Here is a 24,464-nt window from a genome sequence, read left to right on the forward strand (position 1 = left end):
TAAGTTTCCCTTAATATAAGGAATGTGCGCTCCCCCCACCCCCACCCCTTATAGAGCCACAGCAGGAAGGAGGGTCTGGAGTATTTAGAATACAATACACTCCGAGTAAACGTTGAGGTTCAGTGCCTGCAAAAAGAAGTAGGAAGATTCCAAGTAAATGTTGAAATTCAAATGCGGAGGGAGGAAGCTGTCGGAGGCTGGCGATCTGGGAAAAGCACTGGGCTGGGCTCCGCGCGGCTCCGCGGAGTCCAGGTGTGACCACGCCCCCCCCCCCCCCCCCCCTTCAGGCAGCTGGTGTTGTGAATCAGACGAATGGGAAATCTGCAGCAGGGAGGGGAGAGGAGCCGCGGCGCTGGTTAACACAGACTGAAAGTGCTGCGGTGACACTCGGTCCTCCAGTGCTGCGGAGAGGCAGAGCAGCGCACAGCACCTGTCCGCCGCGGAGAGCCGGGACGCGGGCGCCCGGGCGGCGGTAGATAAGGAGGGAACCGCCGAGGTGTGCTTCAGTCCCCAGCCCGCGAGGGGACGCGGAGGAAATGTGGACTGTGTAGAGATGAGCGACACTTATCTCCAATGTTGGATATTTGCTTGGAAAAACGTGTGGGTACGACCTTGGTAAGGAACTTGAGCTTGTTTTTAAATCTGAAATTGATCTGAAAACTTTCTTTTTTTTTTCTTTTTTACTTTTTTTTTTTTTTTTTGCTATCGTAGTCGCAGTAGAAACCAGAAATACTTCTGCTTTAAGGCACTTAGAACTGTCAAACATTTATACGACTTTTCCTTATGAATCATTAACCCTTTCAGTTCTAGGCATAATTGTCAATTCATTGAAATTTCAGTAGTGGCTCCTGCCCACCCCCGTCAAAGTAACTATCCCGGGTTGGCTTAATTTTACAGTTCTGTTTTATTTTCACACTTATGTGGCATCATGACTTGTACGTATTGCAACTAACTAAAAATAAGTAAGACTGTTTAAATCGTGACTGAGGAAAAGACTACTTGGCGTTTAACTTTTTTTAGACAAGAGCATCATATTTTGGGAAGCGATAGAATGTAGACGCCACCTTAAAGGACTCCACAGTGCTATGTTTACATTCTAAGGAGGTCATGCTCTTACATGGAAATGATACCCATGTCCCTACTCTCTATCAAACATGTGTATACAGGAAAACATTGCAGAAGTTGTTTACCTTTTTTTTTTTCTCTTTGGAAAGCACTTTTCCTGCGGGTGAGGGGAGACTCGCGGACATATCCTCATCCATTTACAAGTGGAAGCAGAGCGTGTCCTCTGAGTCTTCTCTATTTGTTATAAGTTACAGTAAACTGTAGCACATCAGTGACTTCTGGGAATTCGTACACTTTCAGATTTAAATGGAAAGTGCTATTTGTAGCTGAGGGCTCCTGAAGGACTTCTCTCCCGGGAATTCTAGTGAACAGTTTTATGCTTTGTTTTTGCTTTTTCAATTTGGCGTGAGATGCCCACAAGTCAAAAGACACCGTGGGGCGTTTTCCCCCTTCACCCATTTTTCCTCCTCTTTTCCTGTGGTCCAAACAATTTCTGAAAAGCTGCACCTTGGTGATGCGGACAGGATGCGATCCTTTCCAGTCTTGAGAGGATGAAAGAGCACGCAGCCGAGGGGTGGGGGGGGGGGCGAGTTGTTTTGAAAGTTGTTTTGCACTGGGAGCTGGTGGGAAACTTCAGTCTTCCCCATTTGGAAAAGGCAGGCTGGGTTCCACTCCTGCACCACACGCGCTTTCCATTTTTAGCTTCATTCACAGGCAGACAGAGGTCCTTCCTCTTCCTCTCCTTGTTTGTGACACTTTTCTGAGGCAGCTTTTCCACAGCGCTGAGGGTCTGGCAGCCATGACCCCAGGCGTTCTGGGACACAGCACTGAGCACCCACAACATTTTTCTGCCGTGAGAGGTAAAGCCAGGGATTCTTCGGAGGTGGTTCTTTTTTATTTTTTTTCCTTTCTCCCCCAATGAGGTTGCCACACTTTTTTTTTTTTTTTTTTTTAAGAGTAGCATTCTAAAGCCTGCTTTTTCAAGGCAGTCTTCTTTATACGGCTTTTTGGCTCTTACTCAACTGTACCAAGCACTCCTCATCTGCTTTTAAAGTCTTCAGACTACCCTATTAGTCATAGGCTCTCAGAGGGAGCCACAAGGACAATGGGGATTAAAGGCCTTTCCCTTCTCTTCCAGGCTACCCCCAAGTGTAGCTCCAGCGTTGTGAGGTTTCAAGGGTTGGCAGAGGGGACCAAGGGGACCATGAAAATGGACATGGAGGACGCGGATCTGACTCTGTGGACAGAGGCTGAGTTTGAAGAGAAGTGTACATACATTGTGAACGACCACCCCTGGGATTCTGCAGCCGATGGAGGGACTTCGGTTCAGGCAGAGGCATCCTTACCCAGGAATCTGCTTTTCAAATATGCCACAAACAGCAAAGAGGTAAGCCTCTGGTTTATCGCTGAAGAAGATTGGCATCTGATGCCAAATCTCCCTACTTGCCCTTGAGGCCTCCTATATCTGTGAGAATCTAAGTACCAGTAAATAATTGATTACTTACTTCACTTCTTTCATTGCTTTCTCTTTCCCTAAATCAGTCCCGTCCCACTTCCTCCAGCCCTCCATGGTTCAATACTAATTAGTAAACAGTTAAATCTTCTGGCAAGATGACATGGCTTGGGAAAGCCGAATTGCAGCATAGGGTGGGTGAAATTGTCCGTGAGCTTGGAAAAAGCCAGTGGTCACCCTGGACTCACTGGCCCTAGCCCCTCAGGTGTACAATAGCTTTTGAGGGAGAAAACTTTTTCGTAGAAATAAAAACTGTTTGTCATGTTTCTTTTGTCTCCTTTTGGTCATTAGATGGCTTTATTCTTTTTAATGAGCCAGCTTTATTGGCTGGGTTTCTAAAATTATTCTCAAAAGCCTGAGGTGTTTATGAACTGGAGGGATGGCCTAAACCGAGACAAGGTTCATGGAAGTGTCCTGTGTCGCGATGACTTCAGAGCTCACCACTGTTTAGCTGCGGCAGCTCCTTTGCTCTGGCTGGACTGCCAGACCTATTCCTTACTGGCCTCTGAAGTGGGTACACTCTTTGTTGTTTCAAAGGGGCCGAAAACCTCAACTTGGAATGAGCAAACGATTTCTGTTTACCCTTTTATATAACGATTATATAGCTAGGCGTGATGTTTAGCTGTGATATAACTTGCAGAACCACCTCTTGTTTTGAGCACTTGGCTACTGCAGTTGCTCTCACTAGTCTACTGCTGGGCGAAGTTGAAGGAATTGACCCCATAACAGACTTCCCACCATCACCATGACCACAGGTCACTGTCATTTCTATGACTGCCTTCAGAAAGTAGTGAGAAGGAATCATTTGCTGTAGGAATCCATAATTCGATACTGGGACTATGCCATTACAGCCATGGCAAATCACTTTCCTCCTTTCCCAAGGAGCAGCATTTGAAGGAGCCGGGGAGCCTGTTTGGGAAATACTTTGTCTCTTTCCTGTTTGTGTCTGACTTCAGTGTTTTTGGTGAGGGGGAGACACAGCTGTCTAAAATTAAATAGAGCAACTCTGCTTTGAGTTTCACTAAAGAGCAACCTTTTTTTTTTTTTTTTCCCCTGCTGGGAGAGTGGAGGCAGATTTTATAAAAAGCAAAATTTAAATTGTAGTTATACATGAACCGTTGCTAAAAATTTAACCCCAGAGATTGGCCTTAATTATACCTCTTTCTAAAGTAACACTCTTCTCAATAGAAAGTCCCTTAATATGTTGCCCCTGGAATCAATTTGTTGCAGTTTTCAAGGTTTGGCTATGGCTTTAAGAGGTGTAGTGTGTTTTTTCCTATATCAGATTTGACCAAATGATAGTCTGTTCCCAGGGTTCATTTGTGCTGTGTTGCCCTGTCCAGCCCATTGGGACTGAAATATATCTCCATTCTGTGGGTCATCTTTGTCTTTTAATTCTACAATGTTCTTATCCTCAGTTCAGCTCTTTGCTTAAGTTTTTCAATTTCCATCATTCTATTTAAAATCATAGCTAAATCAAGTAATGCTCTTTCATCGTGTAGTCCAAGGTTCAGAAAGATAGTCCCTTACCCAAGGTGTATAGTTAGAGCCCAAGCAGAGACTTGGAGCAAAGTTCTTCTGACTTCCCCAGCCAGTGTTTCTTGATTATGCTACACTGGCCCCTCTTGGTGTCACTGTGGTTTTATTTATCGTCTGAACATACTTCAGCCCGATCCTTTAATAAACTTGTTTAGGTTTGTTTTTGGTTTTTTTCTCTGAACATATAACTCCCTATTTCAGTATGTTCAGCACGCAAAAAAAAAACAAAGAAAAAAAAACATGCAGTGCCTGTATTCTTAAAGAGGGTTCTTCAAAACTCACCTAATAAGAGATCAGGCTTCTCTTATTCTATTTCCCATATTTTATTTAACTGAAACACTTGACTAGAATAGTACATCTGCAGTCCGTAATCATAAAAGGTACCAGGAAACCAACTTAAACATAGTACTGTCTCAAGCTCACTCTGGATTTTGTACCTGTTTTTCTGTTTCTCCCTTCCTTTTTGAACTTTGGGAAAGGACAGCTCCTTTAAGGTGGTGAAAGAAGACTGTGGAATTGGGTCATTGAGGGTATGATTGCTGCAAACCAGTTCTAGCAAAGACCTTTAAGGATTGATGAAATGTTTACATTATCATTATTCAGTTAGTCCTTTCAGTTCCACAAGCCGTGGAAATAGGAAAAAAGCTCTTTTACGTGTAGTTTTTATCTGAGTGATTTGACTGATTTAACTTGCCCTTCTTTAAATGTTTTCATTTAAGTAGCAGAAGACGTTACATTATGTACTGTTGTGCTGACATACTTGGGGATTTTTTTTTTAACAAGACCATTTTTCATTATGAATTTGTGCTATGTGTCAGCACCTTTTTTTTTTTCTTTTGGTTTAAAAACAAAACATACAAACCATATTTCTGATCTTGACCCTCATTTTTAGATTTGGTTTAGAATCATTCTGCACCTTTAATGAGGCTGTTCTTACTTCCTATTTCCAGAACTCAAACCAAATATAGACATACTATTCAAAACTTTTAAAACTTTTTTTTTAAACTGGTGGGTTATTCTTTTAGGGGGATTTTCCCCTTGGCCTCCTGAAATACTTTTCTGTGAACACTTGAATACAGAAAGATCAATTTAAACATTTGTATTTTAGAAGCAATAGCCTATACTGGGGTTAATTGAGTTCTAGAAGCAGCTTTGGCTCTGTCAGTCTGACCTCCCAAAGCCGCGTGGTGATAAACATCAGGCGGGTGATGGCGACTCGCTCAGTGTCCATTTTGATTGAAGTCCATTATTAACTCAAGCCACCTGTAAAAAGTATCTCAACATAACATGCAATTCCCTTTTCTTCATACTGCCTTATATGTACTGAGGCATTACCACATATCCTTTAATATAAAGATAACTAAGGAGGAAATCTTCTAAAAACATCTCCATTCACTCCACCCCTTTAAAAAAAATTGGTGTGCATTACCGGCTGAAGTTTTGGTCCACAATAGAGTTCTAGTAATCTCAATGCAGATATCCTTATATTCAAAATAGAATTTTAATTGAATGAGGCATTTTTATGGGGGGGGGTTGAAGAGGGGGGAAAATAGCAAGTAATTAAAATGATCTTTATGTAATCTGGGATGAGGATACTCATAGCACATTTAGACCTAAATGATGTTTCTGCTTAAAACCCACTGCTGTGTGTGTGGGTCCGTATACTCCCTAAATGAGGAATTCGCTTTAAAAAAAACGAACAAAGAACATATATTCTCCTTGCTATCAGACTTTCACTCAGCCACTCAACCCACTCTAAGGTGTGAAATCTTCATTTTGTCGGGAAGCAACAGACATCACGGTGTGTTCTGTAACTGAGGCCACTGACAGAGACAGATCTGCCCAGGTGGCAGAAGGGTTGGCTTTGCACAAAATACAAGACGTTGAAGAAGTTCTGGGGAGCGAGGAAGTGTTGAGGCCAGCGTCCTCGGGCCGATGGGCTTATGGAAGGCACACAGCGGCCTGTCCCCAGCAGAAATTCTTTAGGACCCTGGTCAGTTCCAGTGAAGTTTCCTTCCTGAGCTAGGTGAACACATTCTTAATTAGTCTTTTTAGCACTGCGAAATCCAGGGTACATACCAGGTTTTTCTGTGTTTTGTGTTTGCTCCAAGGATAGAATGTTGTTGGCTAAGATTCACAGCTGGATCTTTCCATGGACAGGGGGAGAACGAGGGCATGGTTTTGCACTTCCCATTAAAAACAGCCCTGGTTCCTACTCCCCTCCATAGTTACTGGCCGAGTACTGTAATTTTAGAGTAGTAGCTCTGGGGTCCGCGCCAAATAATGCCTCAGACATGGATTGTTTGAGATGAAGGTGTTTATTGTGTATTAGAGTGCTGGATTGGGAGTGGATATAGGTGGTATGTGTAAGCTACACAGATTCCTTCCAACCTCGAAATTCTATGATTTTGTGTCTCTATTTATCCATATGTGTGTTTATATATGTATCCTATAGCTCTGTGTATAATAGGAACTCAAAATATTAAGGTTCTGTCCTGCTTGTAAAAAAGATTTAATAGTGAGACTCTTATTTGTTTGGGGCTTGAAGATTTTCATAGACCTCTCTTCTACCACAGACACTCTTCATTGTAGATGTTCTCCTGTCTTGCCTGCCGAATTGTATTTATAAGGTTTTAGATGGCAAGAGTTACTAACAGTACTGCCTCGTAGCTCCCCCAGTGACTTGCCGTGGTGCTCTAATAGGTGTTGGGTGGCTTATGTCTTCTGCAAATTCCTTTATAGAAATAAGACTCTAGTTGACTTCTTTTTGGTCAAAAGAGAATGTTGTGTATTTTCCTAATGTAAGATTGGTAGCCGAAAACCAAGAGGCCCATTGGTTAAAAGGATGGCAATTTGGAAGAAAAACCCTGACCTCAATGTAATGCTACTTGTTGGTAATCAAGCCCTGACTCCTAAGTCACTGTCTGCAAGAGACTATAATTTAAAACAAAGTTGAGGAACCAGTTGAGTACCTTTCTTAAAATTACTGCTTTAAAGTGGATATGTTGAAAATATCAACTGCTAATTATTGGCTCACCAACAAATGACATTATTTGTTTTTCCTGTTTGTCATTTTCATATTATGGAATACTCACTCAGATATGAATGCCAAATGATTTGCGTGTCGTAGAAGTCAATTCCATGAATTTTTCAAATTAATTAGGTTCAATAATGTCTCATAAACAATGAGCCTCTGAATAAGTAAGGCTAGTTAAGCTTTAAGTATGTGTTTTTATCTCAAGACTGCTCTGAGGTGGTCCTGTCCCCAGTAGTTGTACTGCCAACAAATACCAATAATGACAAACTCTTATCGAAAGGGCAGATAGATGTAAATGAAGGCAGAGGAAGAGAATAAAATGAACATCTGCTTTTTTCGCCTCTTTGCCAGAAATTCATTAAAGGACCAAAAATAACACTCTAGCTCACCAGCCTGTTTCAACTTGTGTTAGGTATAGGAAAATTTCTTTTCTTTCTGTCTTTCCAGTCTGGGTATGCTCCATTAGCTTTTATATTGTCCCTTCCTTATAGGTGTGCTTCTTCCATATCCATTTAAACAGAGGTTTCAATTCTTGATGTGATTTCATGAGGTGTCAGTGTATATCATAAACAAAATCTTTGATTCCACTGTGAGCATTTATTGATTTCATAAAATTTGGCCTACCATTTTAGGTATACAATTACACAGGAGCCACCAGGGATAATAAAAACTAGAAATAAATATTATCTTTTACCTCCCCTCTTGGTTCATTTCAATATGATATTTAGTAAGTAATTTGTAAGCACTTTTGAATGAAAAGAAAAAATGGCAAAGTGAGTGAATGAAAACCAAAACAAAACTGTAATTGCAAGATGTTGTAAAGAACTATTTACAGAGGAGTTTTTTGAATAGTGATGAATTGCTTCCTGATTAGTGGTTGGTGATTTTTTTGCACAGCCCCCACCTTTAAAGAAATTTACGTTCAAGGAGGAACTGGCATAGTTAATGTTTCTTTAGCAAGGCCCTACAAAGTTGGAATGTGTGATACATCCAGTCTGAGAAGGTCATTTCCTCAGATCTTAGAACCCATAGCTCTCAGAACCCACAACTCTCCTCGATATAAATTCCATTTCAAAGGAGAACTTTTGACCACTGTTGAGTAGAAGATGCTAAAGAAAAACAACAGTTACTTGAAAGATCTTTTTTCTTATAAAGAGAACTTACAAGATATGAAAAAACACAAAACCTCATCTGGGATGAAAAAAATAGAATGTGTTTGGTTTCTGGTTCCTTAGGCCTTTGTGGAGCAACCAAAGAGCATTATTTTGGTTTCTGAGGTTAAAACTATTTTATTCCCCTCAAACACTCTGTGTTTATGGTTTGAGGGAGAAGGAGAAATAGGAAACTAGGAGCAGGCTGAAATGGTCTAACCTTGACTTTCTAATTCTGCAGTATCTGATTCTCATTCTAAAACAGAAAGGTTACCTTCTATGTTCTAGCATAAAAAGTAATCATAAAAGTAAAGTATCCTCAGGGTGCCTGGATGGCTCAGTTGGTTAGAACTCAAGCTCTGAACAACAGGGTTGCCGGTTCGATTTGCCGGTTCGATTTGCCGGTTCAATTCCCACATGAGCCAGTGAGCTGTGCCCTCCACAACTAGGTTGAAGACAAGGAGCTGCAGCTGAGCTTCCAGAGGGACAGCCATATGATACGCTCAATTTGGTTAGAGCGCGAGCTCTCAACAACAAGGTTGTGGGTTCATTTCCCGCATGGGATGGTGGGCTGTGCCCCCTGCAACTAAAGATTGAAAATGGCAACTGGACTTGTGGCTGAGCTGCGCCCTCCACAACTAGACTGAGGGACGACTTGGAGCTGATGAACCCTGGAGAAACATTCCCCAATTAAAAAAAAAATTAAAAAAAAATTAAGGGTCCCTCAGTCACTGGAGAATAATCCTGTAGACTATTTTAATGCTTGATTGAGTATTAGTTTATGATGGAGGAGTTTAAAAGATGGCCTTCCCCTAAGGTGAAGCTCATTGTTAATTACCTAGGCACCATTAATGTCTGCTCTCCATATCATAATTTTGTCATTATTGGTTGCATTGCCACTTGACAAATCCACTGAAATAAAAAGATTAATTAATGTTTTACAGTTGATGTAATTGTTTCGTGTTTTACCTCCTTTAGGTTATTGGAGTGATGAGTAAAGAATACATACCAAAAGGAACACGTTTTGGACCTCTAATCGGTGAAATCTACACCAATGATACAGTTCCCAAGAACGCCAACAGGAAATATTTTTGGCGGGTAAGTAGGGAAAAGTTTTCCAGACTCATTAAGTATTAAAAAAATGAAGCTAGAATTTCTGGGTCACTTCCTTTTTCACCCTATACTGGGCCTTGCCACAAGTATTCAGAGTCCCCATGGACACAGGGAATTGTAAGCAAGTGTGATGAAACTGGCTAAATGTTTAGCCCTGGAAATACAGCCTGTAGGTGGTTAGGGATGGAGATATGGACTATATGTGAATTTTAATTTTTGCAATTCATTGAGCTTTGTGATGAAAGGAAACAGTTTGTTACTTGCCTCAAGGGTAGGTTCATTAGCATTTCTCTGCAAGGAAGTAGTAATGAGTCACCAAGCCTTAGATTTCACCTCTTCTTGATTTCTTGCTGAGTTAACTTTAATTGAATGGAAGAATAATCATAAATGAATTATCTTGAAAACAAATGCCATTAAGAAAGGATGGGTGGAAGGTGGCACTCAGAGGATGCAGATGGATCTCAGGACTAGTTTAAATGCATCTGCACCATAAAACTATTGGATTTTACAGTATGTAGATTACACCCATAGCTTCAGGAAAACGCTTAACAATCATGCAAGATGATAAACTTTTCCTGTAACATCCAGTCAAAAAGTCTAGCCAATACAATTTCCTTTGGAATATCAGGGTAGAAAGGACCTCAAAGGTGAACTAATTAAATGGGACTCTTGAGTAAAAGACCCTGAATTAGGAGTGAACAGGAAAAAATCGGACTGCTTGCCATCTTCCCATAGATCTCTCTGGGATATTTAGTTTCCTCAATTAGAAAATAAAGATACGCTTACAAAATTTAAAAGGAACTTTTTATACATACTTGTACAAAAAGTACATGACTACTTGGAAACCATTATTTGAATTCTTTTCAGAAACAGCTGCATGGTGGCAACAAAAATTGGATTATACTTACTTTGGCCAATATTTACTTAGAACGCTTATATCTTTTGGACAAGTATCTTGATAAATGACACATGAGGATCATTCAGAAGCTGTTCCTAAGAAAACAAGCTTTTTTTTTTTAAACCTGGAAATTTTATGGTTTTAGAAATTTATTATACTATTTTCCAAACAAAAGAGAGCACTAAGAATTGTGTGCTCACAATTTTTATTTAATAACCACTCATGCTTAAAATACATGATATATAATGGGAAAAATGTAAATTAGTGCATTTTTTGCCATTATTGCCAATAAAGTCTTATCAGAAGTGAGCTCAGTGGTGTGTAATTCTTGGAGTTGCAGGTCTGAATTAAGACTAGCATAAGTCTCATTAACTCATGGTCATTTTGACAAAAGGCGAGAAAATACCTAAGAACCTTCTATCTCTGCCCCAGTTCCCTGGTTCATTAAAGATTCACTCTAAGTAACTGAAATGCTTTCCTTGGGAAGATTTATTTGAATCAGTCCTTCACATGCAAAGGATATTGTAGGAGATAACTTTCCACATGTTGTTAAAAGCATCCTGATTTTGCTGGCAGGAATATGAACATCTGTTGTGAGGAAAGAAAAAGTTTCATGCAAATTACACAGTCAGAGAAGAGAAGGGATGTTCAGGTTGAGAAACCAGTGACATTTCTTGTAACTGTACTATGAGTCAGCAAGTTTTTAATCTTCTTGATAATATATGGAAATGTAGTGAGGTGATAGGGAGCAGTATTCATTTGACGTATGCATTATTTTATTTTCTTGTGGGTATGTGTGTGTGTGTGAGACTTCATGGCATCAATATTTCTGTTTTTAAATGAGGATACAGTAAATTGTAGTCTGTGGAAGGCTGACTGGAATCAACATACCCATAGCTTTAGAAAGCAGTTTCCGCCCAGCAAAGAGTGCAAGAGCGATGGAACCCCACGTTCCTGGAAGTTTGCACATCAGAGTAAACAAACTTGAAAACCCCTCTTGATAGCAGAATTCACCCAGCCTTGTTCCATTTTCTCTTAGCAAAACACACCGCAAAAGCTCTCACAAGCTGCTTTGATGAAGCCACATGTATTTCCCCCTTCACAATTTACAGGAAGTTACTCTTAAAAGAAAGTGATTCTGGTGTTTACTGCCCGTGTTAAAGGGACAGAGTTCCTTTTTGTCTCTGATAACGTTTGAGCGAGGTACAAAACCGATTTATGGACTAACATAGTCAGTATGTGACTAAGAACAAAGCAGCAAAACCTGCTGTCCGATTAGAGCAAAATTTCTGCTACGAACTGTGCCCCGCTCCTCGGAGACTACAAGTTGCAGATGACCAGGTATTGTATATGTATAAGGAAATTCTTAAGTCTGAAGAAAATGTGGTACAACTTAAAAGGAGGGAGAGAGAGAAACTTTCTGTGGCAGGGTAAGGAGTTTGTTTATGAAATAATTTCAGTAAGAATGTATGTTTTGATTTGTCCTTTTCTTACCTCTGCCTTTTTACCGAGTGGCCCGAGTGCATCTGTTAACCAGAAGCAGTATTACTGCAGGGCAATCTTTGAATTCTTCATTGTGCGTTGCCTTTAAAGAACGACATAGTGTCTTCCTGTTCTTTTTCCAAAAACACATGCGTATGGCTCTGAGTGGTGTTTTAGCCAACCTCCTCGCAGATAAGAGGGTTCCCTCTCCCCTCCTTTGACAAGGCTGTACATGTTTATCAAGAGGAAAAGTGACTCCTCGGTAGACTGTCAAATTCTGGCTTCTGTCCCGGTGTTCACTTTGTTATGGCAGGTGAAGTTCACCTTTGCCCCACCCAGTGTTTCCACAAAAAGGCAAGGTTCCAAGTATTCATATGAACAAGTGTTACTTCTGGACTCAGAGGCTTGGGGGTGGAGGATGTTTGCATAGTTTAAGCCTTGGGCGGGGGTGTAGGAAATGGCAAGTACAGAGGCCATAGAAAAAGTTGAGAGACTCAGTTTGACGTATTCAGTCAGCTTAGTCTTCTACCCAGTGACTCAAAGCATTAAAAGTCAGCATAATCGGAACTCAAGTTAGTAGTATCGCCCATCTGCCATTCACCGCTGTAGCAAAAGCAGGACTCAGTGGTGGTTTGATCTGTCTGTGGCAGCTCCTTAAATGAAATTTTGTGTTTCATTCTTCTGTTATTTTTCCCTCCACACATGAAAAGACCATAAAACTGAAATGGAAAAGGTAACTGACGAAGTGTGCCTCACCTATTTCCGCCCTTATTTCTGCTGATTCAAGAGAACCCAGATAAACTGATTTGATCCTTTTTCTAACTTTTTCTAAGTAGGGGATCAGAAATCATACAGGGTCCAGGCTGTGTTTGTTCTTAGAGGTGCCGGAGAAGCTTCCCACTGCTTTGGGGCTGACTTTCTTGAACACCATCTGTCTTCTGTTTTGGACAGATCTATTCCAGAGGAGAGCTTCACCACTTCATTGATGGCTTTAATGAGGAGAAAAGCAACTGGATGCGCTATGTGAATCCAGCGCACTCTGCCCGGGAGCAAAACCTGGCTGCGTGTCAGAACGGGATGAACATCTACTTCTACACCATTAAGCCCATCCCTGCCAACCAGGAGCTTCTTGTGTGGTACTGCCGGGACTTTGCAGAAAGGCTTCACTACCCTTATCCTGGAGAACTGACAATGATGAATCTCAGTAAGTGGATTACAGAACAAAAAAATTTTAAATGCCAGTCATGTCAGTCCTGCCCCTATGAGCTAATAACATGTTGTTTAATTATATGGCTTCATCTGTTGGGCCAAGGAGGTGGCTTAAACTAGGGACTAAGAACAGAGGGGAAAAATTTTTTTTAATCCCTATTTCCTATTGTAAAACTTGATCATTTAAAAAATATTAAGAGCTACATTGAGTGTTTAATTCAGAAAGTTACAGGAAGACATACATGTCTAATTCTAATCTATTCAAAAGGGGGCAGGTAGGAGTATAACAGATTGGTCCACACACGCCGAGTATGCAAAGTATAGCCCTTTGTTTGTGGTAGTTTGCCAGTGCTTAAAATGTGCATTGAAATATTGTAGAGATGCACATTTGGTTATCAAGTTATGGTGTGATGTGGAACATAGTATAAGACTGATATTCTAAATAACAAGATTTTATATCTTAGCTTCCTTTCTTATGGTAAAAACCTAATTGTCTGATCACTTGATCAGTATTACAGTAGCCACCTATCGCTTTATCTTAAATTCTCAGTTCCTCAGGTTTATAAGCTTTTACTTTTTTATTTGGTTAAAGTTGCTATCGTGATGTCTCTGCAAAGGGCTACTTCATTTTAGTTGTTCAGAAGTGATGTCTATGAATGACTTAAGAATTACCTTAAAATTCCAACCTGTTGTAACTATGGTTGTGGGTTCTCAGTTACACTAAGTGTTAAAGCATTTTTTAAATTAAATTTAAAATTTTAAATTTAAATGTTACACCTTTTGGTTTAAAAGTTTCGGCATCTAAATGCTGAAATGTTTGTAACTTTTTGTTTTCATATCATTTCAAATTTAAGAAGTTGCAATAATAGTACAAAGAATTCCTATATACTCTTTATCCAGATTCATCAATTGTTGATAATGCTGTCCCATTTGTTTTTTCTGAAGTCTACATTGTTTTAGTTCTCGCTTTCACCTTTGAGACATTTGAAATGAATGTTAATATTAACATAAATTTGAATTTTGACTTCAACTTTAGGACCAATAAACAAACCAATTACTTATCCTACTCAGGTATAATCCAACTCTATGGCTATTTGGTGTTCATCTCACAGTGTCTAGTTTACTTGATCTCCCTATCAAGTAAATCTCAAGACTACATTAGTTTTCTGAAAAGTAGGGGCTATAAAAGATTAAGGACCCCCCCCCCCAATAGGATCACCTTTTAGATTTGTGTTCATGGTACACACATAACACACACACAATGCACCCTTGAACTTGAGCTTCAGGAAGAAGTTTTGGCATGTTTGGAAATAAACTGGCTTTCCACATGAGCGTGATAGGCATAGTCAGGTCCTGACAAAAGGTGGCTGTTCTTTTCCCTCATCTCTCTTCAGCTCTCTCAAGAGCCTCTGTCGTCTCTCTAGTGCCAAGCCTCCCAGGAGCCATTCAGCTATTTCAGCATCTGTATGTGCCCAGACCAGTGCTCAGGGCCTGGTGGAAAAAGACAACTTATAGCAGGGCATCTCATGGGGAGATGTGCTGCTGCTTCCTCCTAACTTTCTCAGCATAGTGAGTCACCACCCGTCTGGAGGGTCTCCTTACATTCCTTGATCTTAATCATTCATGGACTCAGAGAAAGACTTTGATTTTTTTTTTAAAAACAGTAACTCCATTTGAGGTGACCCACCCCAGTGACTTTGCACCAACTACAGAAAAGGTTTTTGCACACATCCCTCACCCTCTGCCAATGAAAGAAAGGTTTTAAAGGCTTTGCTTTTTTTTTTTATTCCCCAGCGAAAGGCCTTGCACAGTATTTTAAGATTCAAGGGCTTATCCTTTGTGTTCAGACGCAACTTTCATGTATACTGTGAAACAACACCTTTCTTCCCTCAAATACCCCTTTTTGTTTATACAGAATTTTTTTCTAAATGGTGGTTTAACATTTTCAAGTACCCTTTTATTGTCCAGTATTCATAGTAAAGAATGAGAGTCAACAATAACCAGTCACGTTAAGCCAAGACTCCTACTGCCTATTGTGAAACCAGTTGTCTTAGGTGTGGTAACTGATGATTGAGACTCTGATCAGGAAAATTTCCACTATTTCATCAGGCCTAATAGGTGGATGGTGTCTGCAGGTGAGTTGTGTTGGGTTTCCATGCTTCAAGCATAATAAAGTTCTGTGCCAGAATCTCCGAGAGGGTTTTAAGTGGCAAAGATGGTTCAACTGGTAGAGTTTTGAGGAGAAGAAATTCAAAGCAAACAGAGGTAAAGAAAAATAAGTAGCCAGAAATCACAAATTGGCTTTTTTTAAAAAAAAAAAAACAAAGAAAAGAAGTCGGAACTATTAAGTTTAATTCCTACCACTCCCATTTTTTCTTTTTTTTTTTTGGTATTTTTTTTTTCTATCTAACTAACCCATCTAGAAAACAGTTGACCAAATTAGAGACTTGTAAATGTTAATCTGCTTTCTCAGTTTCAGTTGAAAACAGACTTTGTTTTGCCTACTGCAGAACTTCTAGGTTCTTTCTTGTAGTCTTGGGGGTTCTTATTATAGATCGAAAATGTGAGTCGGCATAATTAAGCCATTTAGAGCCTTCAGAAGCAGTTCACTCTTGAAATGACTCTGTCCGCCTACAGCCATTAAAGATTTAAGAACAAAAACAGATCTTGATTTTCTTTTTCATATTAACTCAAGCTGCTGCTGAGTAGGAGAGTCAGAAATGACACTAGCTAGCTCCACTGATTACTCAGCTGCTAAAGGATGATTTTTAAAAATGTCCCTTCAGATGAGCTGCATGATTTCCACTGTAGAACATCTTAGAAGGGACTAATGCTTCTCTCTGGATATGGTTTTGGAATAAGATATAAACTTGGTTTTACGAAGGTATAAGAGATAGCAAACATTTATTGTGGATTTATTACATGCCAGGCACTGTGCTAAGTATTTTGAATAGAAAATGATGAATTCCAACTTTCTTGTTTGTTGGCCCAATCATTAGCTTTGTTTCAGCTGAATTTTTGAGGTGCTTAGTAAGAACACCTGACTAAGTGGGAGGGACAGTGCTATAGATGAACTTAAACATTTTGCTTGTGGCTTTAATTTGTTGAATATTAGAATTAAGGGAATAGCGAAGCGACTGGAAAAATTAAGAAACTTAGATGTAATTTTCCATATTAAAAATGGCAGAAAGTTGTGATGGTGAAGTGTCTGTATTTTCATTTCACTGGGGTGACCTCTTTTTTTTTTTTCAATGTGGGCCTATGTGGATGCCTCCGAATCATTCTTTTGCACCTCCATAAAATTCCTTCCTGTGCTGGGAGATAGATGCCTTGCCTATCAGTTTTCCAACTTAGTTGTCTCTCTTCCTTTACCATTTCAGCTTTAAAAAACAAAAGTGACAATTTGAACTTCCTGCCTGCTGGGCCTCACTGAAAGGCTGATATTGGCCTGATAAGGGGAGATTTATTTTGGTTTAGTGGCTTCAGAAATCCTTCTCCCTCAACAAGCTTTCCATCACTGCCCTTCCCCCCTCCCCCCATCAGCATCTTCCCTGATGGAGTCTTGGCTGTGTTTATTCTGGGGCTGCTGGCTCACCCGGGAGTAACTGATAACAGCTAGCAGCAGATAACATTCTCTGAGGGGCTCTCAAACTGGAATCGAATCCCTGAAGCCTGTCAGCCTAGAGAATGGATTTGAAGAGTTCAGAATCTGGAGTTCCACAGAGTTCATTTCTAGACCTATCAGATATCAAGCCTGGAGTTGTTTTTCAGCTAAATCAAACAGGAACTTTTTTTTTTTTTAAGACAATGAATGATACTTTTACAGAGGCTTCAGTCTGGTCCCCAGAACCTGTCCTCTTCTCCTGCCTTTTGTGAAGGCTACACACACCGACGGCTGAGGCCTTCAACCTCCTCCTACTCCTTGGGCAGGTGTTCACATTGGAGTGATTGCTCTCCAATAACCTGAGCTCCCACTAAGCAGCCGATGTTTTACTTTTGATTTCCAAAGAAGGCTGAGCAGGGTATTTTTGGTTTTCCCTGCACTGACTGGTGTTTTCCTGAAGGCATCGTTTGTTCTGTGTTCCGCGTGTTTGGAGGGGCCGGGCTGGCGATGGCCTGGAGAGTCTAGAAATGCCCTCCGCACGGCTGCTGTTCCTAAATAGTATATTTACCAAGTAATAATATGCCGTCTTTTGGAATAAATGCTTTCATCTTAGCTGCCTGTTTTCTTTGGTGCTCTAAGTAATTGAACTGGCTCGGGAAGTGCCTGTTGTGGTTTGGCAAAGATGCTTATGTCACGCCTTGTGATTCCATGGGACACCATTGCTGGGAGCCTGCTTAGCCCAGACAAAGCCTTGGTGACATTCTTGTGTGGTCAGCAAACCGAGGGGAGAGAGTAGCATCTATGTTTCTAATCTGTCTATTTGGCATAGGCAGTTTGAATAGAGTTGTATCAAATTCGTATTAAACAAGAATTGAGGGGAAAATTGATGACTGCTTATGACTTGAAATGAGTCGTAATCTTTCACATCTAGTTCACAGGGTGTGCTGATTTCCTCAGAATGACATTTATTAACCTATGACAACCCGCACCCCAGTATTTTTTCCACCCCATTTTAATGGACGCTCTCCTGTTCTAGCTTGAACAGCACTTTTCCATCATAAGGTTTTTTTTGCTAGTGGAAACAAAATACTCCAAACGGTGCTATTCGTTCAATCAATCGATGCTGTCAGTGCCCCCGTTTTACTGAGAAGGAAATGCAGTTGTGAGTGAGGACCCTGAACCTTCTAGCTTGAGAGGACGTTGAGAAACCAGGTGTCTCTCGCTTGTGGCCAGCTGCTGCTCAGGTTTGCTCAAGGAGAGAACAACTTTGGTAATTTCACTTCAGTTCTCTCTACCCCTCTGAGTAATCACCCTTTCTTTTTTATTTCAGCACAAACACAGAGCCATCTAAAGCAGCAGAACACTGAGAAAAATGACCTTTGCCCAAAGAATGTCCCAAAGAGAGAGTACAGCGTGAAAGAAATCCTAAAATTAGACTCTTACCCCTCCAAAGGAAAGGACTTCTACCGTTCGAACATTTCACCCCTCACTTCAGAAAAGGACACAGACGACTTCAGAAAAAATGGGAGCCCTGAAATGCCCTTCTACCCTCGGGTTGTGTACCCGATCCGGGCCCCTCTACCAGAAGACTTTTTGAAAGCTTCCCTGGCTTATGGGATGGAGAGGCCAACATACATCACTCACTCCCCCATTCCATCCTCCACAACGCCCAGTCCCTCAGCGAGAAGCAGCCCTGACCAAAGCCTCAAAAGCTCCAGCCCTCACAGCAGCCCAGGGAACACCGTATCGCCTCTGGCTCCTAACTCTCAAGAACATCGGGACTCTTACGGCTACTTGAACGCGCCCTATGGCACCGAAGGTCTGGGTTCTTACCCTGGATATGCGCCTCCACACCACCTCCCCCCAGCCTTCATCCCCTCCTACAATGCTCACTACCCCAAGTTCCTTTTACCCCCCTATGGCATGAATTGTAACAGCCTGAGCACTGTGGGAGGCATCAATAGCATCAATAACTTCGGCCTCTTCCCCAGGTTGTACCCTGTCTACAGTAACCTCCTTAGTGGGGGCAACCTGCCTCACCCCATGCTCAACCCCGCCACTCTCCCGAGCTCCCTGCCTTCAGAAGGAGCTCGGAGGTTGCTTCAGCCCGAACATCCCAGAGAGGTGCTGGTCCCAGCCCCCCATAGTGCCTTCTCCCTCACTGGGGCTGCCGCCAGCATGAAGGACAAGGCATGTAGCCCCACCAGTGGATCTCCGACTGCGGGCACAGCTGCCACGGCAGAACATGTGGTGCAGCCCAAAGCTACCTCAGCAACGATGGCAGCCCCCAGCAGTGACGAAGCTATGAATCTCATGAAAAACAAAAGAAACATGACTGGCTACAAGACACTTCCCTACCCGCTGAAGAAGCAGAATGGCAAGATTAAATATGAGTGCAACGTTTGCTCCAAGACTTTTGGCCAGCTGTCAAATCTAAAGGTAGGTCTCAAAATAGTGCAGTCTGATTGGCTGCTAGTATCTATGCCTATGCGTGCATACACGTTTGGATGTAGTTCGCTTTCCATTAAGTTATAAATTTCATTTTCAATGGTGTGAGACTAGGAATAATTGATGTGGGTTTGGCTTTGCCTTTGCCACTTCTGGCTGTGTGGCTTTGGACAAGTTACTTCACCTCCCCTGAGTTTCTTTTGAATAATGAAAACATGGAGTGTGGGCTAGAAGGTCAGTTTAAAGTCCCTGCTAGCCTGTGACTTTTGTTCCTTTAGCTCAAACAAAACAAAGTGTTCTGAAAACATTGGGGCTTTTATTTGTTCTGTGTAAGACTTTTTATCTTGATGCTTTTCTTAAGATGTTTGCATCATAAATGCCTGAGTCCTTGAGCAGAAATGTTAAGTCTTCCAGCCAAATAACAGCACAGCTAACACATGTGGCTTCTTCCCAGGTCCACCTCAGAGTGCACAGTGGAGAACGGCCTTTCAAATGTCAGACTTGCAACAAAGGCTTTACTCAGCTCGCCCACCTGCAGAAACACTACCTGGTACACACGGGAGAGAAGCCACATGAATGCCAGGTGGGCAGTATTTTCTGGGTAGAACTTTTGACCTTTGTGGAAGATGTCTGAGGAGTTTCCCTCCCCAGGTCGTATAGCGCGTAGATTAAGCCAACACAAGAATTCTGCCTTGCCATGGGCTGATAGCCCTGTACCTGCTGTGAGCTACGATGATGACACAGCCAGCTTCCAGTGGGTGGAAAATGGTAGGGGAAATAAACACCACCTCATGTGCAGTGTGGCCACATCACCCTGTTTGCTTAATGCCACACCACACATAGAGGCCACAGGGAGGCTTCTCGCCTCTCAGGTTGCTGGGCGTCGGTTTATAAGCTTACCCCTCCCATGGGCAACTCTTAATTTTCTGGTCTTCCCCTCTCCCTTCTCCACCCTCTTCCCTGCGCTATAGGTTTGCCATAAGCGATTTAGCAGCACCAGCAATCTCAAGACCCACCTGCGACTCCACTCTGGAGAGAAACCTTACCAGTGCAAGGTGTGCCCTGCCAAGTTCACCCAGTTTGTGCACCTGAAACTCCATAAGCGCCTACACACGCGGGAGCGGCCCCACAAGTGTGCCCATTGCCACAAGAGCTACATCCATCTCTGCAGCCTCAAGGTCCACCTAAAGGGGAACTGTCCTATGGCCCCAGCCACGGGGCTGCCTTTGGAGGACCTGACCCGAATCAACGAAGAAATTGAGAAGTTTGACATCAGTGATAATGCTGACAGGCTTGAGGACATGGAGGATAACATCGACGTGACCTCTGTGGTGGAAAAAGAAATTCTGGCCATGGTCAGAAAAGAGAAAGAAGAAACTGGCCTGAAAGTGTCTTTGCAAAGAAGCTCGGGGAATGGACTCCTCTCAGGGTGTAACCTTTATGAGTCATCAGACCCGCCCCTCATGAAGTTGCCTCACAGCAACCCACTACCTCTGGGACCTGTCAAGGTCAAACAAGAAACAGTTGAAGCAATGGATCCTTAAGATTTTCAGAAAACGAACAGTGTTTTGTTTTGTTTCTTAACTTATGACTTGGCGAGTCAGGGTGCCTTAGCAAATTGCTTGTACAGAATTCCAGTTTCGCAAAGCTCTCCTGACAGCACGTGGTTTCCCCTCACCTCTCTGGAATTAAAGAAGGAATTCCAAAGTTACTGAAATCTCAGGGCATAAACAAGGCAAAGACAATATATATACATATTATATATACTTATTTACACCCCCATCTATATATTTGAACCTGTTTATTTTGAATATTTGTGTGAATATGTTTGCATAGCCTTCCAATTGCTAAGACTATTACCTAGCCATAATTATTTTTTCAACGATCATCCTTCGTAATTTATTATACAATTTATCATTCAAAAAGCAATAATTAAAAAAGTTTACAGTAACTGGAAAAATTCTTGTTAATTTGAGTATAAATGTTATATTTTTGTCTTGTGGCCATTCTTTGTACATAATATCTGCACATCTGTTTAAGTAACCTAAGATTTAGTAAACAAATACATTATTTTAGTCAACCTCCCTCTATAATAATGGTTTGAAATGAGGTTTTGGCGTGGCCAAAGTTAGGCCGTTGATGTGTTAATTCATAGGATCGAATCATTTGAACAGCATTGTGTAACATGTGTGCAGAATTACCCAATAATAACTTCAGTAGAAGAAACAAGAAAGGGAATCTTGTGTGTTTCTGTAGATAGTTCAGTTTATTTTTTTTTTTCCCTAGACACAGATTTGCTAGAAAGGTGACAAGGCTTTGCCAACCTGTCTCCTTCTCCAAAAAAGCAGGGTCACCCCACCCCCACAGTCATGTGACCATTCAGAGTGGCCACGTGACTTTTGCATCCCATCTTATTATCTGAAAATGTGAAGAAGACAAAATGCCATGTTTAAAACCACTGCGAAACATTCCCAAAGCACAGGTGGTTTTTGTATGAGTGAGGTTTGGAGGCTTGAGTCTGGGTGTTGTTTTTGTTGTTGGGTTTTTTGTTGTTGTTGTTATGTCAAAATTGCACAAACATGGTGCTCTACCAGGAAGGATTTGAAGTAGATAGGCTCAGGCCACATTTTAATACCGAAAGAAACCCCCAACGGGTATTCTCGTTGTCTTGGGGTAAAAGCGGGTGACAAACATTCCTGTCTCCAACACATCTATTGTCTTCTTTCTGTAAAACTCAGATTTTCCTCAGTATTTGTGTTTTTACATTTTGTGGTTAATTTAATTGAAGATGAAAGGGCATTGCAAAGTTGTTCAACAACAATTACCTCATTGAGTGTGTCCAGTAGTGCAGGAAATGATGTCTTTCTTAATGATTTGCTACTCTAGATGAGAAACGAAGTGTGCTCCAGAAAGATAGAAAGGGTGCCATTCTATCTTGTACTCTGCTAAGCCCAAAGATTACGTGCCGGCATTCAAGGTGTAGCAAAGAATGATGTATATTTATAAATCTATTTATACCACTATACCATGTATATATAATATATTTATAACCACTTAAGTTGTGAGCCAAACCATGTAAAAGAACCTGCTTTTCCTAAGGACAAAAAAAAAAACAAAGAAAGAAAGAAAGAAAGAAACCCTTTCTGAGACTTTGCTTAACACTCAATGGCCTCACAGTCATATTGGTGAGCTTGGACACCCCTCACTATTGTAAGAGACCCTAAAACCTCGGTGCAAAGGTGGGGACCACATAACAACCCGGGAGAAAGAGAGACATTGCTTTTTACTAGTAAGGGCAACCTAAGATGACTTTATTTTTGTTTTGCCACCTTATGTGGTCACACCCAAATCACAGAAATGAAAATTCCTTTATTACTCCCTTTACCACTGACTTTTTTTCTCTCTTCCTCTCCCTCTTTGCTAAATAGCTGATGTATCATTAGTCAATCTGGTTTATATATTCAGCATTCTGCTCATGGCAGCTATTGTCAATGTGCAGAAGAGAACAACAAATTTAGGACAATTGGGGAAACCTAACAGCCTTACTGATCTGTTTCTATAAGGGGCAAAACTGACCTTTTTTTTTTTCTTTTAATGTACCAGTGTTTGACAAACAGTCCTTAATTGGAGGTACACTAAAGCATCACACTCTGACACCAAATACTTTCTGTGCCCCACGACTCATTCCCTTTTCCTGCTTTTGTGCTTTCTCGTCTGTGGGAATTTTTACCAAGACCTGCACAGTGGCTTGAGATGCTCCTTCGCACCATCTGACTTTCCCTCCCAGGCTCTTACATGTGAGTGTTGAGCCCACAATCAGCAGTGGTTTTTTCCTCAAAGTTAAAATTGACCAAGTTATGGGCTTTTTACTTTGCTAGAATGACAACCTATCTTATGTTTACGTACTGGTTTACATTGTTATTTATGTGCAAATTGTCAAAATGTAAATTAAATATAAATGTTCATACTTTACCAATACTTGTCTAGCGTCTTGAGTGAGGGGCCAGTGAGCGACATCTTAACCATACTACAAGGGTGGCCCCAGAAGAGATTTTAAACATGACACAATTTGTTTCCTGCCCCCCGGCCCCCTCCCGCAGAGATGGTTCCCTAATCTCCCCACCTCCCACACTTGTGAGTGATCTGAAGAATTGATCTGTTGTCTCAGAACTCAACAGTATAAGAGTTTTCTTTAATTATGAGCTATAAGGTTCTCTAAGGAAAGCATTTCAAGCATTAGTCGATAAGTGGTGGAAGAGTGGTTTGCTTTGTTGGACTTTGTTTTACGTTGTTGATGGGCATGGGGTAGTGGGGAGGTAAGGAAGACTTGGATCAATTCCAGAAATGCCTGCCTAGCCTTGTGCCTCTGTGTGTGTGTGTGTGTGTGTGTGTGTGTAGACCCAGCCCACTCATGTGTGATAGGCCCTGGGGAAGCCCTAGGAAGCTGAGTCAAGGAACACTTTGCCCATTCATGACATCACTTTGGCTTCAGTAGCTAACACTGAGCACGCCACCGGGAATAAGGTCTTCTGTGCTTCTGCATAGTCTTCCTGTCTTACATCCTATATTTTCCTTCCTTCACATCTTAACTCAGGAAGTAGATTTGCCACTTGTGCATTTAAATTAAAAAAAAACCAAAAAACTATTCTACCAGAAGCTGGGTTTGTTGGTGTGAAATCCAGGAATCATGGCAGGTTGGCCACGCATCCCCAAAGGTCATATGGTAGGGAGGGGTCTACTTGCTTGTCCATTGATGCTCCAGAACTAACCTCTTCCTAGTTGCAAATAAATTTGAGTCTCATTTAGTAGATGTAAATAGGAGATGTGTCTAGAAAAGTGTTAGTGTCCTCAATGAAAACCAAAACACCTAAAAGCCCTTTGCAAATGATTTTCATGCTTGCCATGTCATCCATCCCTAAGTTCATGGTTCCATGTCCATGCTAACTGCATGTTAAGAAAATAAGGCTCCTTCTTACACATGGACACTCAAAACTGCCCGATTTTTAAAAAATGTTTTCTCTTTATATTCACTTAAACATCTGTGCCAAGAATTTGAAATGCTGCCAACATGTAACTGTGGAGTTAAGAAAACCAGAACCCTATTGTCATAAACGTGCCAAATGGTGTTGGTTGCACTACTAAATTCTACAGAACCATTGTGGTAATCATTTTTCAAAACAAAGCCCAATAAGATCCAGAGTTTAACAGTTACTATCATAAATCATAGTTCTTTCCTTGGCAAAGCATGTCTTTTTTCCTTGAGAGTTATATATCTTAGGAACACTTGTGGACTTGGCTGTTTAATGAAACATTACATGAAAAGATAATATTCACTAGGAGCAGAAGTCCACCCAGCCGGCGTCCACACGGTGGGATCGAGGCTTCGTGCAGCTGTTTGTAGGGCA

At 41.3% G+C, this 24,464-nt stretch overlaps 1 protein-coding gene across 4 annotated transcripts; it reads left to right on the plus strand.

The window, feature by feature from the left end:
• Nucleotides 1–311: 311 nt before the first annotated feature.
• Nucleotides 312–23,031, plus strand: PRDM1 (PR/SET domain 1). Of its 4 annotated transcripts, none has more exons than XM_019735080.2 (7): nucleotides 312–615; nucleotides 2,204–2,452; nucleotides 9,284–9,403; nucleotides 12,750–13,002; nucleotides 17,942–19,050; nucleotides 19,514–19,642; nucleotides 20,031–23,031. In XM_019735080.2, exons 1-7 carry the CDS (start codon nucleotides 574–576, stop codon nucleotides 20,601–20,603), a joined length of 2,475 nt encoding a protein of 824 aa, XP_019590639.1. In that variant the 5' UTR covers nucleotides 312–573; the 3' UTR covers nucleotides 20,604–23,031. The 4 variants fall into 4 exon arrangements, with proteins under 4 accessions (XP_019590639.1, XP_019590640.1, XP_074189452.1 ...); XM_019735081.2 differs by lacking the exon at nucleotides 312–615 and adding an exon at nucleotides 1,673–1,925; XM_074333351.1 differs by lacking the exons at nucleotides 312–615; nucleotides 2,204–2,452; nucleotides 9,284–9,403 and adding an exon at nucleotides 9,452–11,657.
• The last annotated feature ends 1,433 nt before the right edge of the window (nucleotides 23,032–24,464 follow it).

Source organism: Rhinolophus sinicus, linkage group LG05 (genome assembly GCF_036562045.2).
Source record: "Rhinolophus sinicus isolate RSC01 linkage group LG05, ASM3656204v1, whole genome shotgun sequence".
Classification (NCBI taxonomy): domain Eukaryota; kingdom Metazoa; phylum Chordata; class Mammalia; order Chiroptera; family Rhinolophidae; genus Rhinolophus; species Rhinolophus sinicus.